We start from the raw sequence: 14,614 nt of genomic DNA on the forward strand, positions 1-14,614 counted from the left end.
CAGAGGACCAACCAAGGGTGTATTGAAATCAGGAAGATAGCAAAACACAGCATTACAGTAATCTTTATTCCTTAGTAAAACAATATCAGTATTCATATAACAGTATGAAAAATGAAAAAGCTGTTCTTCATAAATGACTCTATACTAAATTGTCTGGCTACATCCAAATTTACAAACTGGTCATGTGAATTAATAGTTAAATTACCCTTCCACAATAGTCGCAGTTGTTCATTCAACAGAATAAAGTACGGTCTTCTTGCACTAGTGGCAAAGCCGTCTCACAATATACACAAGTACCACAAAATAAAAAAGTTGCTAACTTTATTTTCAGAAGCTGACAAGTTTACTACAAGTCACTGCCAGCTTTACTTTGGATCATTTGCCTTGATGAAAAAAATTTCATACTATTAACAGCAGAATTTTGACACATATTATGCAATATTCGCCAAATAATCCTGGACTTCTGCTGGTGTCAATCTACGGAAACCCTTGGAGTTGCAGATACCAATCTCAATGTTGTCATTACTCATCTGGCCTTCAAAGCTCTCCTTGAGGGTTAATATAGCAGTGTGCACTGCATCATCCAGTTCTAGATCTTCATTGTACCTTTAAAAAGGAGAAAATACACCATAAGAAAATTTTCTAACAATGTAAAATTACACAAATTACACCCCTTATCTAATATTAGTAAAAGCTATTACTTGATGTATAAAATAACGTTTTTGAGTAAATAATTCTGCAGAGCATACATTTACAAACAAAAGCACGTTGAAACGATACAAGACTGATGCCTGCTCCAATTGGAACTCCCTCAACATGGTAGCTACAGAAATAGTCTCCAAAACCAGTGAACTCCAATGTCACTTCTTAGCCTTTAGTCCTTCGCCTTAACAAGCCACTGACAGAGGGCAAATCTAGTTCTGTGTTTGCAAAGGTTTCTACCTATTACTTCTACCTACTGCTCCTGCCTAAATGTTCCTACCTACTACTTCTATCTCCTGCAACCATATTGCCAAAAGGCAAGACTAACACACAGTTATCATCGCAGGAAAATCTAGTTACGAAGAATGATCTGTCTGAGTTGTCAAGTGTTATGTATGACGAGAGATTGTGTGTGGAAATAATGCCAGTAGCCCACATTTGGGCGAGGCAGAAAGGAAAGGCAGCTACATGGGTCAAAAGAGTGGTACTTGACAGCTAAGTATGTAGCTGTCACTAACCCTCGCAATACCCAGGAAGGTAGTACTGGTAATATACCTCCTTGGTCATTGAATACCTACCAATCACTACCTACTAACAATGTAAGATCAAAACCAGCATAAAAAAAAATCAATAATTAAAATAAACAGTCATGGAAATGACTACACCACAGAGGTCCTACGAAAGCTCATCTTCTCGTGCAACAAAGCGTTAAAAGGCTGGGAAGTGCCTGGACTTAAATATCTAAGCATCATGCCAAGTTTAAATGTATGTGGCATGCCTAGTTTGAATGTGGGTGTCTAAAAGTCTTACATTTTCTTAAAATTTCAAATATTACAATATGTCAAACTTTGGTAGAAAACTTTTCTAACCCAGTCAGGTTTAGATTCTATACCTCTAATGCCTGTTTCCTACTGGAACTCCCTCGATAAAATATCCGAAAGTAATGAACTCCAGTGGTGCTTCTTAGCCTTTAGTGCCCCACCCTTAAAGGCCACAGGCAAATGGTAACTAAGCACAGTGTTTGCAGAGGTTCCTCATGAGTACTTCTACTTAATGTTCCTGCATAATGTAGTTAATATCTGATCTGACATCAAAATCAGGTGGGAAAATTATAGAGATTGAAATATAGTAATAAGAAAGCAGAAGGTATTAATATTAAAGAGATGGAAGTTCTGATGGAGGAAGAGAGACAATCTGAATAAACCATAATCCAAGGAAATGGCATAATTACAGAGCGTTGTGCAATCAAATTATCAAATTCCAACTAGAAATTTAATGAACTACCTTTTCTCAAGGAAAGTCTTTCCATTAATGAAGTTCTTGCCCATGGCTGTAGCCTTCCATGGAAAATAAGCACCTGAGGGATCACACTGGAAGAGGTACGGTCTATCACTGTCCCATCCACAGATCAAGAGGCTCACACCAAACGGTCTCACTCCACTGTAAACAAAAATAGTTTGCATTATTTAAAGTGAACCAAAACATATAAAGATGCACATTTCCTAAACTTACAACAACAAAACCAAAGATGAACCTTTTCAATTCGTATCAATACATTCTTCCAGATTTAGGGTCTGGTTTTTTTATTTAAACAGTTTTAAGTTCATTAGTTCAGACATAGGCATATACATAAACATGTGATCTTAATACAAGAACAAAATGCTTTTAGGATTGGTGGTCCACAACCTTCAGGGAATTGTCTGCCTACCTGCATATTCTTAACACAGTACTTCCCTGGCCAAAGACCTAGTTTTCTTTTAATACTGTTGTATTTCACAAGTGATTTCTCAAAACCAGTTCATTAGGATGGTCCCCTATTACCTTTGAGACCTCCCTGGTCCCACGATTAACCTTGGCAATTAGTGTTGCTTCCAGCTACACCAGCTCCTGACTAATTATCTAAAACTGTCATGACATACATGTGTCAGTTATTACATTTAAGATATATGATAAAGCTAATTAATTCTATTTCAACACTTTCCCCATTTAAGGTATGATCCAATGAGATAGTATATATTTTTTGAAGCATTATGATGATAGTCTCATTCTGCAGTATCTGGTTAATGACATAATGTGAATACATGATTATGGGGGGTTGGGGGACACCCATTAACAACTGGGAGTACAACTAGAGCTGACATCCTAATTTATCTGTAATAAACTGGCACATGTGATATTTTCAATAAATGCACCTATTAACCCTTAAGGCTACTGGTACTGCTAAACTTGACATGAAATCCCCTTCAATCAAACTATCATATAAAAGTAAATTTATATGGATATAACAAATTATTATCCCTGGGGATAGGGAAGAAAGAATACTTCCCATGTATTCCCTGCATGTTGTAGAAGGTGACTAAAAGGGAAGAGATCGGGAGGCTGGAAATCCTCCCCTCTCGTTTCTTAATTTTCCAAAATAAGGAACAGAGAAGGGGCCAAGGGAGAATATTCCCTCAAAGGCACAGTCCTCAGTTCATAACACTACCTCACTAATGTGGGAAATGGTGAACAGTATGAATAGAAAAAATTAGATATCCAAATACTTGTATGAGTATGCAATCTAAGGTGTACATCATGTTAATGCAATTTTACACATTAAAAATTGATGCAGCTATTGTCATTAATTAATACACTTAAGTCACATATTCATAAAGTAAGTCTGTTCTGGGAATGAGAAAGCTATAACAACTATCTGCATATGTCATCCCTCTTTTCTCAGCAAAGGACACCTAGGCAATGGTATTCAAATTACAGAAATGCCCTCCACCCATACAGGAAACAACCAAGGAGAGCAAAGCCAACACCATGGCAAAAAGAATAACTCCTACGAAGAAACTTTCCTCTGAGGCATCTTGCAAACAGTATCAGTGTTTGAGTGATAGGCTCCCTTATCACCACAAGCTACAGAAAAACATGACTATTTTTTCAACTGTCACTGGCAAGTCCTAAATCATATCCAATGCCTTACTTCAGACAAAAGTTTAATAATGTGCTCAATTTACATGATAATTAAGGCAGTCTTACATAAGCAAGGGTAGGGTCCTTTAAATTTTCACCCTTTTTGAAGACAATATATCTCTCATCGTCTGTGTTACTGTTGGCTTTTATGATCTTTCTGAACAGTTAATCAAAGACTATTCTTGCGTAAGCCACCTTTCATCTCTCTACAAATAGTTTTGGTGTAATTCTTTGTCACACAGCCATGAATACTACCTTCTTCCACATTCCATGCTGGAAACATGTTAACTGTCCCTGCACCTGTGAAGAAAAATCTAATTACTTCCTTCAGAAAATTCTTGGCAGTTTGATATAAATGTATACTGGCATTTTTCAGCCCTATTTGACATATTTCTTCTTCAGCCTTGTTGTTCAATATTTGGCTTTTATGGAAAGAGTGCATCGTAATAATGCATTCCTGCTCAGAACACGTTTCCTATACTAATTGGTTAAGTTCAATTTCCAATCATATAAGGAAAAAAAGACTTTTGAGACCCACTGTCACTCCACAAAGTGTTTCCTTACTGATGATGCCCTGACTTGGAGGCAGGTCGCAGCAGGTGACCTCACCTACCCTAATTATCCCCAGGAGAAATGAGTTTGGTGGCCCAACTTATGATATTACCCTGCGACAGCCATACTTGATGTTCAACAGTGGGAGATCACATGTTGATACATTAAAGATGACCCGACCCCTTTCCATAAGAAGAGCCACACTCAGTCTACCAGCATAAGAGAGAGGTCAGAGCTTGGGACATTTGGCTTCAATGACCTAACCTTTTATTTACCTGGGTATCACCACAGTCAAGCAAGTAATTTGCTCTAAACAAGTGTACTACTCCAGTATCTGAAGCCTTGGCAAAGTGACACCAAACTCAAGCTGCCCTTTGGGCACCAGTACAAGTCCCAGCGTGACTCCTATGTTTCATCTTCCTGGCAGGTTTCATTGTGGTGCTTTGTCTCCAACATACACCTTTGGTAGGACTTGCATGGGAAATAACCTCTGCCTGTCACAAACAGCAGCTCTATCAACAAATGACCTACAGCCATGCCTGCAGCACTCCTCAAACCCAAGCACAAACCAGCAGCCACTGCACATCAAGAGCCACTATACATTTCACACCTAACTCTTACAGGAGCTCCATATAGATTTGGCAGCCAGGCACTAATACCATGTACTCCTACTTCATCTAGCATCCCCATCATTATCACTGAACCCCTGCCAAGCCTGTCTCCTATTACTCGACCTACCTTTCTTCACCTCTTCTTCACCATAATCCTACACCTCCAGTAGCTCATTGCCCATGGGCTATTATGTACCTTTATCAATAAAACATTTTTGTTATATGTTTCTGTGACCCTCTCTCAGTTGTACTACTCCAATAATCCACCCAGAACACCTGCTAAACTGGTCACTCCTGGAGTTGACTGATGGAGATTTTCAGACATATCCTTAAAGTGCTATTGTCAACCTTCCTTGACCCCCACTGTCATAGTCCTTTTTCTACCACCCACCCAGCGTCATCCCACACCTGTCTATCTTCTTTCTTGTATTTGCAAGATCTAGCCAGCTATCCCTGCACCCCCAGGTGAATCTGTGTCCTTCATCCAGCAAGGACCCCATGTAAAAAAACATCTTCAACCAGTCTGGCCTTTCAGGACAAACTCCTCTACGACCTGGAAGCACCAGACCTGTGGTTTGCCTCCAGTACTGGATGACTAGCAGATTATACCATCTGCCACACCAACATCCAAGCCTTAATCTTGAGGACAAAAAAAAAAAAAAAGGAGGAAGCAAGGGAATAGTGAAGTCACCCACTATTGCTCCACAAAGTGTTATCCTACCATGACTTGGTAGGTCACAGCACATGACCTCTCCTGATCTAATAATCCCCAGAGAAATGAGTTTTGTGGCCCAACCTATGGCCACACCTGTGATATTACATCGTGACATATTCAGCAATGGCACATCAAAAGATGCAGCTATAATTATAAACAACCTGACCCCTTCTATAAGAAGAGCCATCTCAGTCCACTAGCATGGAGAGGTCAGAGCTTGCAACATTTGGTTTCAACACCCTGACCTCCGTGCCTCTCATATACCCTGATATCACTGCAGGGAGGGAGGCAGGCAAGCGACTAGCTCTAGACAGCATGTGTACTACTCCAGTACATTTAGTCTTGGCAAGTGCCAGCAGAAGTCCCAATGTGACTCCTGATTTTCATCATCCTGGCAGTTTTTTTTATAGTGCTTCATCTCTGATGTCCACCTCTGCCCATCGCGAGCAGCAACTGCTACAACAAGGGACTTATAGCCAAACCCGCGGCCCTACTGCAACCCAAGCGCAAACCAGCGGCCACCACACTCCAGGAGCTGTGGTACGTCCACACACACCTCCTACAGCAACTCCACCTAGACTCAGCAGCCAAGCACTTCTAGGTGCTCCTGTTTCATCTGGCATCATCGCCAGCATAACACGACCCCTGCCAAGCCTGTCTTCTATAACTAAACCTACTTTACTTTACCTCTTCTTCACCATGATCCTGCGCCTCCAGTAGCTCATTGCCCCTGGTCTATTTCACCTTAAGTACCTTCATCAATAAAGCATTGTTATTGTTTAATGTGTTTCCATGCCCCTTTCTGTTATACCACCCCAACAATCCAACCAGAGCACCACTAAAGGCTTTCTTCTAGTAGATTCTTAAACAATGAACTTGCTGAGTTGCATATCATCAAACTAAGAAATGTGGGTAAAGCTAGAAGTACAGAACCTCCTCTACAATATGCAAGTACACTCTAGAAACACTTAAAAAAAATTAAAAAGATGGATAACTATATACCCTACCCGTCACCTTCAATAAACAACTGGTGTCCTGAGAATTAATCGTAAGAGTTTTAAACATACCCAGATTGTGTGTATTCCTGCATGATAGCTGCTAGACGTTGAACCAGTTGTGTGGTAGGGATGGGTTCCAGATATGTGCGGAAGTATTGCTGGGCAACTTTACGGGCCTGACGAACTAGGAGACGATAATCAGGGCCCATTCCTGCAATGTTAAACAATACATAAAATCATACAAATATGTGCAAATCATATCTGAAATACATAACTTAGGAATTTATGCAGAAACGAATATGTAACATGGGGAAAATATGTCAAAAGACTATCTATCTATATCTCTGATGCCTGTTCCCAACTGGCCATAGTAAAAAAGTCCCCATAATTATTGATTCCAGTGCCACTTCTTAGCCTGTAGAGCTTCACCCTTAACAGGTCAGTGACAGACGGGGAACTCTAGCAGTGTTTGCAGAAACTTCTGCATACTGTTCCTTCTAACTACTGTAGGACTACCTAATGCTCCAACCAACTACTTCTGCCTAAAGTTTCTACCTAAATGTTCCTACCTACTGCTCCTAACATTTTTTTGCAAAAAGGCATAGTGCTCACCACAGGAATATCTAGAGTTAAGAAGAATGAGATGTGTGAGTTATGCGTTGTCAAGTGTTATGTATGACAAATAGAGATTATATGTTTATGGACAGTATACCATTAGTCCATGTGGATTAAAACTGAAAGAGGAGAGCAACTTGACAACCACTGAAGTGTTGGTTTCTATGCAGCTGTCACTAACCCTCCTGATACCCAAGCAGGTAGTACTGGTCATATACATCCCTTGTCGTTGACTGCCTACCAACTACCGTCATAAAATTTTTGTAACTAAATATAATCACTAAAAAATATACTAATTCATCACTGTACCAAATTTACCGGGATACTGGGCAATATTAAGTGTAGGTATAAACAATTTAACATTGTTGGAAACACTATTCCTTCAAACATACCCATTTTTGCTTTCCGAGATAATGTTCTCGACTTCCACACATTCTTCAACACTCCCAGAACTTTCGCCCCCTCCCCCAATCTATGATTCACTTCCGCTTCCATGGTTCCATCCGCTGCCAAATCCACTCCCAGATATCTAAAACACTTTACTTCCTCCAGCTTTTCTCCATTCAAACTTACCTCCCAATTGACTTGTCCCTCAACCCTACAGTACCTAAGGGCGTGGGCTATGCATAGAGTTGTGCGAAGGAGGGTGGATGTGCTGGAAATGAGATGTTTGAGGACAATATGTGGTGTGAGATGGTTTGATTGAGTAAGTAATAATATGGTAAGAGAGGTGTGTGGTAATAAAAAGAGTGTGGTTGAGAGAGCAGAAGAAGGTGTTTTGAAATGGTTTGGTCACATGAAGAGAATGAGTGAGGAAAGATTGACCAAGAGGATATATGTGTCAGAGGTGGAGGGAACGAGGAGAAGTGGGAGACCAAATTGGAGGTGGAAAGATGGAGAGAAAAAGATTTTGAGTGATCGGGGCCTGAACATGCAGGAGGGTGAAAGGCATGCATGGAATAGAGTGAATTGGAATGATGCGGTATACTGGGTTCGACGTGCTGTTAATGGATTGAACCATGGCATGTGAAGCGTCTGGGGTAAACCGTGGAAAGTTCTGTGGGGCGTGGATGTGGAAAGGGAGCTGTGGTTTCGGTGCATTATTACATGACAGCTAGAGACTGAGTGTGAACGAATGTGGCCTTTGTTGTCTTTTCCTAGCGCTACCTTGCACACATTTGGGGGGAGGGGGTTGTTATTTTATGTGTGGCGAGGTAGTGATAGGAATAAATAAAGGCAGACAGTATGAATTATGTACATGTGTATATATGTATATGTCTGTGTGTGTGTATATATATGTATAGTTTGATATGTATAGGTATGTATATTTGCGTATGTGGACATGTATATACATGTGTATGTGGGTGGGTTGGGCCATTCTTTAGTCTGTTTCCTTGCGCTACCTCGCTGACGCAGGAGACAGTGACAAAGCAAAAAAAATAATAAACAATTTATATGTGACTTGCAGGAAAAACTGATATGCAGAACAACTTTACAAAGCTACGAGAACTATCCTCAAAAACAAACCCTATAGTAAATATAAACTTTCTTTCAAGAGTCAGCTCAAATCTAAACTGGCAAACCTCAAAAACACAAAGGGAAACAATGAACAAGAGTCTACGTTAAAAGATTTATTACACTTAGTCGCTGTCTCCCGCATGTTAGTGAGTAGGTTAAAAGATATTTTTTTATTATATTTTGTAACTGTCTCCCTTGTCAGCGAGGTAGTGCAAGGAAATAAACGAAAGAATGGCCCAACCCACCCACATACACATGTAAATACATACATGCCCACACATGCACATATACATACCTATACATTTCAACTTTTTTTCCATATTCTTTGCCATTTCCCACATTAGCTAAGTAGAGTTTAGAACAGAGGACTGAGCCTTAAAGGGAATATCCTCAACAGGCCCCCTTCTCTGTTCCTTCTTCTGGAAAATTAAAAACGAGAAGGAATGATTTCCAGCCCCCAGCTAACTCCCCTTTTAGTCACCTCTATGACACGCAGGGAATACATGGGAAGTATTCTTTCTCCCCTATCCCCAGGGATAACATTTCAACATACACATACATATACGTATATACACATGTACATATTCATACATGCTGCCTTTATTCACTCCTGTTGCCACCCCGCCACACATGAAATAGCATCCCCCCTCCACCCCACAAGGTAGTGCTAGGAAAAGACAAAAGGCTACATTTGTTCACACTGTCTCTAGCTGTCAAGTGTAATGCACCGAAACCACAGCTCCCTTTCCACATCCAGGCCTCACAAAAAAAAAAAAAAAAAACCTTATTGAATAAAAGAAGATGTCTACAAAACCTGAAGAAAGAGACCATGTTAGATTATTCAGTTAAAGTTATAAAAATCTTGATACCGTAACAGGTCTAAAAACGAATCATATGGATTTCTTGGTGCTGGACTATATGAAATAAAGCTGCATAGCAGTGAATTCCAAGATTTTCTTTATCTTTTTAGTTTAATTGCTCTGGGACTGCCTTGCTTTTGGTACAATTCTAGTACTCAGATGCCTACCTAAAATTTTAAGGCCTATCTGCACTTAGGTCAGACCCACATCAATTCTGTCCACAAAATCCAAGGTATAGTCTCCACTGTATGTTGTAACAGTTTAGAACATATGCTGTGTCATACGTCACTGGTGATAATATGTAGGCACATGGGGTTAACGATTCAAACAAACAAAGGTGACATGAGGGTTTCCTTATGGCTAATCTATATTTAATGAGAACACGAAACAGAAAGACTACAAAATTTCTGATACGAGGCATTTCTTTAAATTTTGTGTAGTGCAAACAGTAAAAGTGATATTAATCTTCATGTGTAAATTTATGTATTTCACACTAATTATTAGGTTATCATACTCATGAAGTTACATTGTAATACAAATGAGGTCTGGCCTTAATATTAAACTACAATCAGTACTCACCACTATACACCATGCCTATGTGGTCTGTGATCATCTCCACTTTGATGGTAGAATGTTCCTCTACCAATATGGACTTGTGTTTCTTCTCTGTGGCCAACACCACACCATCTTTAGCCTTAATCCCTACTGCCGGAGCACCTGCAGCCACAGCTGCGAGTGCATACTCTATCTGCACTAACTTCCCAGACGGGCTGCAACCAGAGAATTTTAAGTATATGAATCATATATAATAGCACATATATTTAAATTATATTAAAAAAATATTTTTCCTGTGAACAAACCCACCATGACTAGCAATAACAAGAAGATTAACTCCACTTACAGAAACCCATAACCATTTTTCAGCATAACATTCACACAAATCTAAGACAAAAAATAAGTATGTGTATGTACACATCATGATAATACACCTCAGTAACCCCTCTATTGAACTCCCATAGCTTCAAGGCTGTGCTACATACAATAGAAGGGATACGATGAAACAAGATAGTCCTCCATACGACTACACCTTCTGTCCACTAACAGTGATATAACCTTGCCAAAAATTTCTTGCAGGCAGAGTGCTGTAACATAATTTCAGCATAGTCCTAGGCAGATGTGCTTCCAGCCAGTATCCCTACTGGGGCCTGAACATCGATAGGTAGCAACAACAAAACTGAAGTTTATCATATACGGTAACTTACCTTATTTTGATGATACAATCTTCCTGCACAGACGAGGAACTTGTGTAACAACCTGATAATTTACCAGAAATAGGGCAGGTGTTTTCATCGATAAATTTTTATGAATGTGATGCCAATGGACTCATTACATTCTTTTGGAGTTCATACAAAGCATGATTAGATTTTGCTTGTAGTTCCTCCTACTCACTTATGTCCCACAAAGTGGGCAGGGCGTCGAACCCGAAGGAAATCATGGAACCACTTCATATAAAATTTCAAGAAAGTGATACCAATGGATTCATTACATTCTTTTGGAGTTCGTACAAAGCATGGTTAGATTTTGCTTGTAGTTCCTCCTACTCACTTAAGTCCCACAAAATGGGCAGGGCTTTGAACCCGAGGGAAATCATGGAGTAACACCACTTTATATATCCACTGTACAGAATGTGCATAATCAATTGACATCCCTTTCATCACAATCCACTAACTAGAACACTATCAGGAGGAATGTGTAAGGAATTCCAAAATAATCTGCTTGGGTCTTGTGCTCTGCATGAGACCCTTCTCAAATGATTATCCCTGCAGAATGCCACAAACACTCATTTTCTGGTGCTTTGTTCATATTCTGTCATGCTTTATTCAGCTTGTGCACCAATTTACATATTAATTACAACTCTATAGAACCACAACAAAGCACTAGGTGTATGTCATTATCTGGTACCCCTCTCCTATGGCTGGCACAAAATACGTACAATAGAAAACTGAAATATTTCACACAACTTACCTTATTACAGGTTATTTAATCTTCCTGCATTGATGAGGAACTGATGAATCTGTTCCTTTTGCTGCAAATGGCACCCAGATAGTAAATTAACATAATAACAAAGCATTGCTGCCTATCATATTTGGAGACTAGTTCCTGGACATAATGCTGTGAAACACATGATCATTCTCACACATTTCATATCAATTTTAATGAAAAAATACTAATATTCATCAAAAACAAGTACATCTTCCCAATTTTCCCCAACGACCAGAACCTAAACCCCATGGACTTTACAATTATTCAAAAGTTTTTATTCGCGAGAACAAAACAGCAAAAACAAAATGTCAGGTTGTATCTGAAAGGAATTAGGATAGGTTTACAAAGATGTTAATTACTGATATGGTTGTTGGAAATACTAATCATTTTGTCAATCCCAATATTTCACTCTCAGCCTGTGATGCATGATTACTAAATACGAAAAAATAAGCATGTTCACAATGAGGGAAATTTGCTATTAACAGACCACACACTTGATGTTCAGCGCTTTGTAATGGAAGTTATCAGTAATCTTTTATGATTTATTAAACTTCACATTACTTATTGTTTAACCCAAATGATGTCAACCACTAAATGTGAAAAGAAAAGTGTGTCCACATTAACAGACCGCACACTTCACATTTAGTGCATCGTAATGGAAACTATCAGTAATCTATTTTACAATTTACCTAAACAACTTTATTCATTTTCAACCCCAATGTTTAGTGCTCCAAACCAGATATATGTTTTAATGTCTTACTGACTTTACATTCATCATTCATCAAACATATTTTCCCTTTCCTTCATAATTCTCCAACCTAACATGTCACTTATCACAGAAAGATAAGAAATTCCTTGTTCCCCTTCATTTTTTGCTCATTAAAACTGGTATAAATAAGAATCTCGATATTTGCCCAACCTTTGATCATGAAATGGTCAAGATATCCAGTAATAAGACAAAGGAAAATAATATCAGCATTTCAGCTTTTGACCAATAAGCGGCAACATTACTCCACCAGGTCTAATTGTGTAATAGGCCATTAATACAGCAATACTACTCAATGATATTACAAACTCATATAACTGGGGACCTTAATTAATGTGGTAGATGTGCAAGTTACTCTAAATCCTGAAGTATATATATATATATACGTCCCTTACGAACGTATCTAAATCCTGAGAGTCATGGTCGACTATTTGAGAGTAAACACTGAATCAAGAGCAAGCCTTATGATATGACGATATCACATCCCACATTACAAGCTGAGAGGAATTACAACGAACTTATATATATTGTGAACTGATATATTTTTTGACTACCTTCAAAACATGCCAGTCATGAGTGAATCCACACACACACACCCGGTCTGACCTACACAAATCTCATCGCTCTATGCCTCCAAATATACGAAACTACAAAGCTACAGAGATACCCACTGTCATCTTCAATATATCAGTATCGTTACATTTACGTCCCTGAGTGAATTACTCACCTGAAAGTAGTGAGAGAGAAGCTATACCGCTCTGTGGCCATAGTTGATGTTAAAATATCCGTCGGTTGTCAACAGAGACGCTAGCACCACAACACACTCCCTGCGTCCGGAAGACTTGACAGTATTTATAACATTTCTTACTAAATGATAATATTAAGTTCATTGTATATTTATTCATAAAATATTAACGATTATTTGTTTTGACTACATTTATTTGATATTGACATGACTTATTTGAAAGCCATTTTGAATACTGTCATAGTACAATGTTCTTGCCCCTACCATATTAGGGGATTCGAACATTAGATTTCATTAAAGAAAACGTCAACTACAGTTATTCTTTTTTTTCTTCCTACGGGTAATACAAATGATTCATAAGAGTTCTTAAGAATAATGTAATGAAAACGAATTTGCTGTGAAAAAGGCTATAAATGGGTGGTGATTTGTAGTTGTGATAGTGTCGGGAAATACAGAAGAGTTGGGAGAGAGAAGAGTGGGAGAAAATTGAAGGGAGAATGTATGATAACGATGGCATTAAAGACATGTGGAAAATATCACCAACTGTCAATGTTGGAGATCAGTGGATTACAGAAGATCTAAAACAGTGTGATAACCTCTTCTGGGAAACTCAAAATAAAAGCTTAATGAGAAATTAAGAGAAAAATGTCGAGAATATTTCAGAAAAAAAAGGAAGAAATGCGAGGAAAGATAGAACAGGAGAGTATCAGATCGGATAGACATTGAATCTATGGACAGTGGAAATGCAATATGGAATACTAATAAAAAAAAAAATAGCTTAATACACGATACTGAAATCGCAGGGTAGAACTTTTAGACTATGTTGTATAAGAGAGATGAGGAGGAAATGTTTCACCGGGTCTCATATAACCCGCCTTAAAGGATGGGAATAGATTTCCAAAAAAGAAGGCACGACATTCATGTGATGTGAGGCAGAAATGAAAAATCCATGTCATTTCATTTGTCTCACCCTGAGCAAAAAGAAAAAAAAGAGGAAGGATATGAACTTACACACATCATACATAACCACGGGTATGGAAGATTCGAAAGGATACATAAGACTGAAAAGACTTGAAATGTAGATTTCATACATTAAGGGAAAGAAAGAGGGAAGAGCCAATGGAATGAATAAATTGGACATCACCAATAAGTGTACAATAATACGAGCCAGGGCAAGATGTTTTCTGATGCACCATGACTGGCACATGTCGGGTTTGTGTACTCGGGGTACCATTAGTGGCACAAGGCACTCCGTGTGTAACCGTAGTTTTGTATCTTTTATACGGATGTGTGTAAAATGGATGTATGTGAAATGATATGAATGCATATAGATAAAGTTGTATTTTCTGAATGTAGTGATTTGACAAAATTTCTATTCTCTTTAAGGTGACTGGTTATATAAGAATTACAAATTCATCAATTCTCCTTCTTAGTATCCTTTTCATATCTAGTCTCAGTACAGATGATATCCTTTCTTTTATCTTTGATTTTACTGAGGAAAAGAACGTACCAAAAATTAGCTTGTATTGTT

General features: G+C 38.6%; 1 protein-coding gene across 1 annotated transcript; it reads right to left on the reverse strand.

The window, feature by feature from the left end:
- Nucleotides 1–52: 52 nt before the first annotated feature.
- Prosalpha2 (proteasome alpha2 subunit) lies at nucleotides 53–13,165 on the reverse strand. The gene is made up of 5 exons (XM_071671317.1): nucleotides 13,066–13,165; nucleotides 10,109–10,299; nucleotides 6,606–6,747; nucleotides 1,987–2,142; nucleotides 53–606 (listed from the first exon to the last, which is right to left on the reverse strand). The coding sequence occupies exons 1-5, from the start codon at nucleotides 13,104–13,106 to the stop codon at nucleotides 432–434; spliced, it is 705 nt and encodes a 234-aa protein (XP_071527418.1). The 5' UTR covers nucleotides 13,107–13,165; the 3' UTR covers nucleotides 53–431.
- Nucleotides 13,166–14,614: the final 1,449 nt, after the last annotated feature.

The sequence above is a fragment of the Panulirus ornatus genome, chromosome 2, assembly GCF_036320965.1.
Source record: "Panulirus ornatus isolate Po-2019 chromosome 2, ASM3632096v1, whole genome shotgun sequence".
Taxonomy (NCBI): domain Eukaryota; kingdom Metazoa; phylum Arthropoda; class Malacostraca; order Decapoda; family Palinuridae; genus Panulirus; species Panulirus ornatus.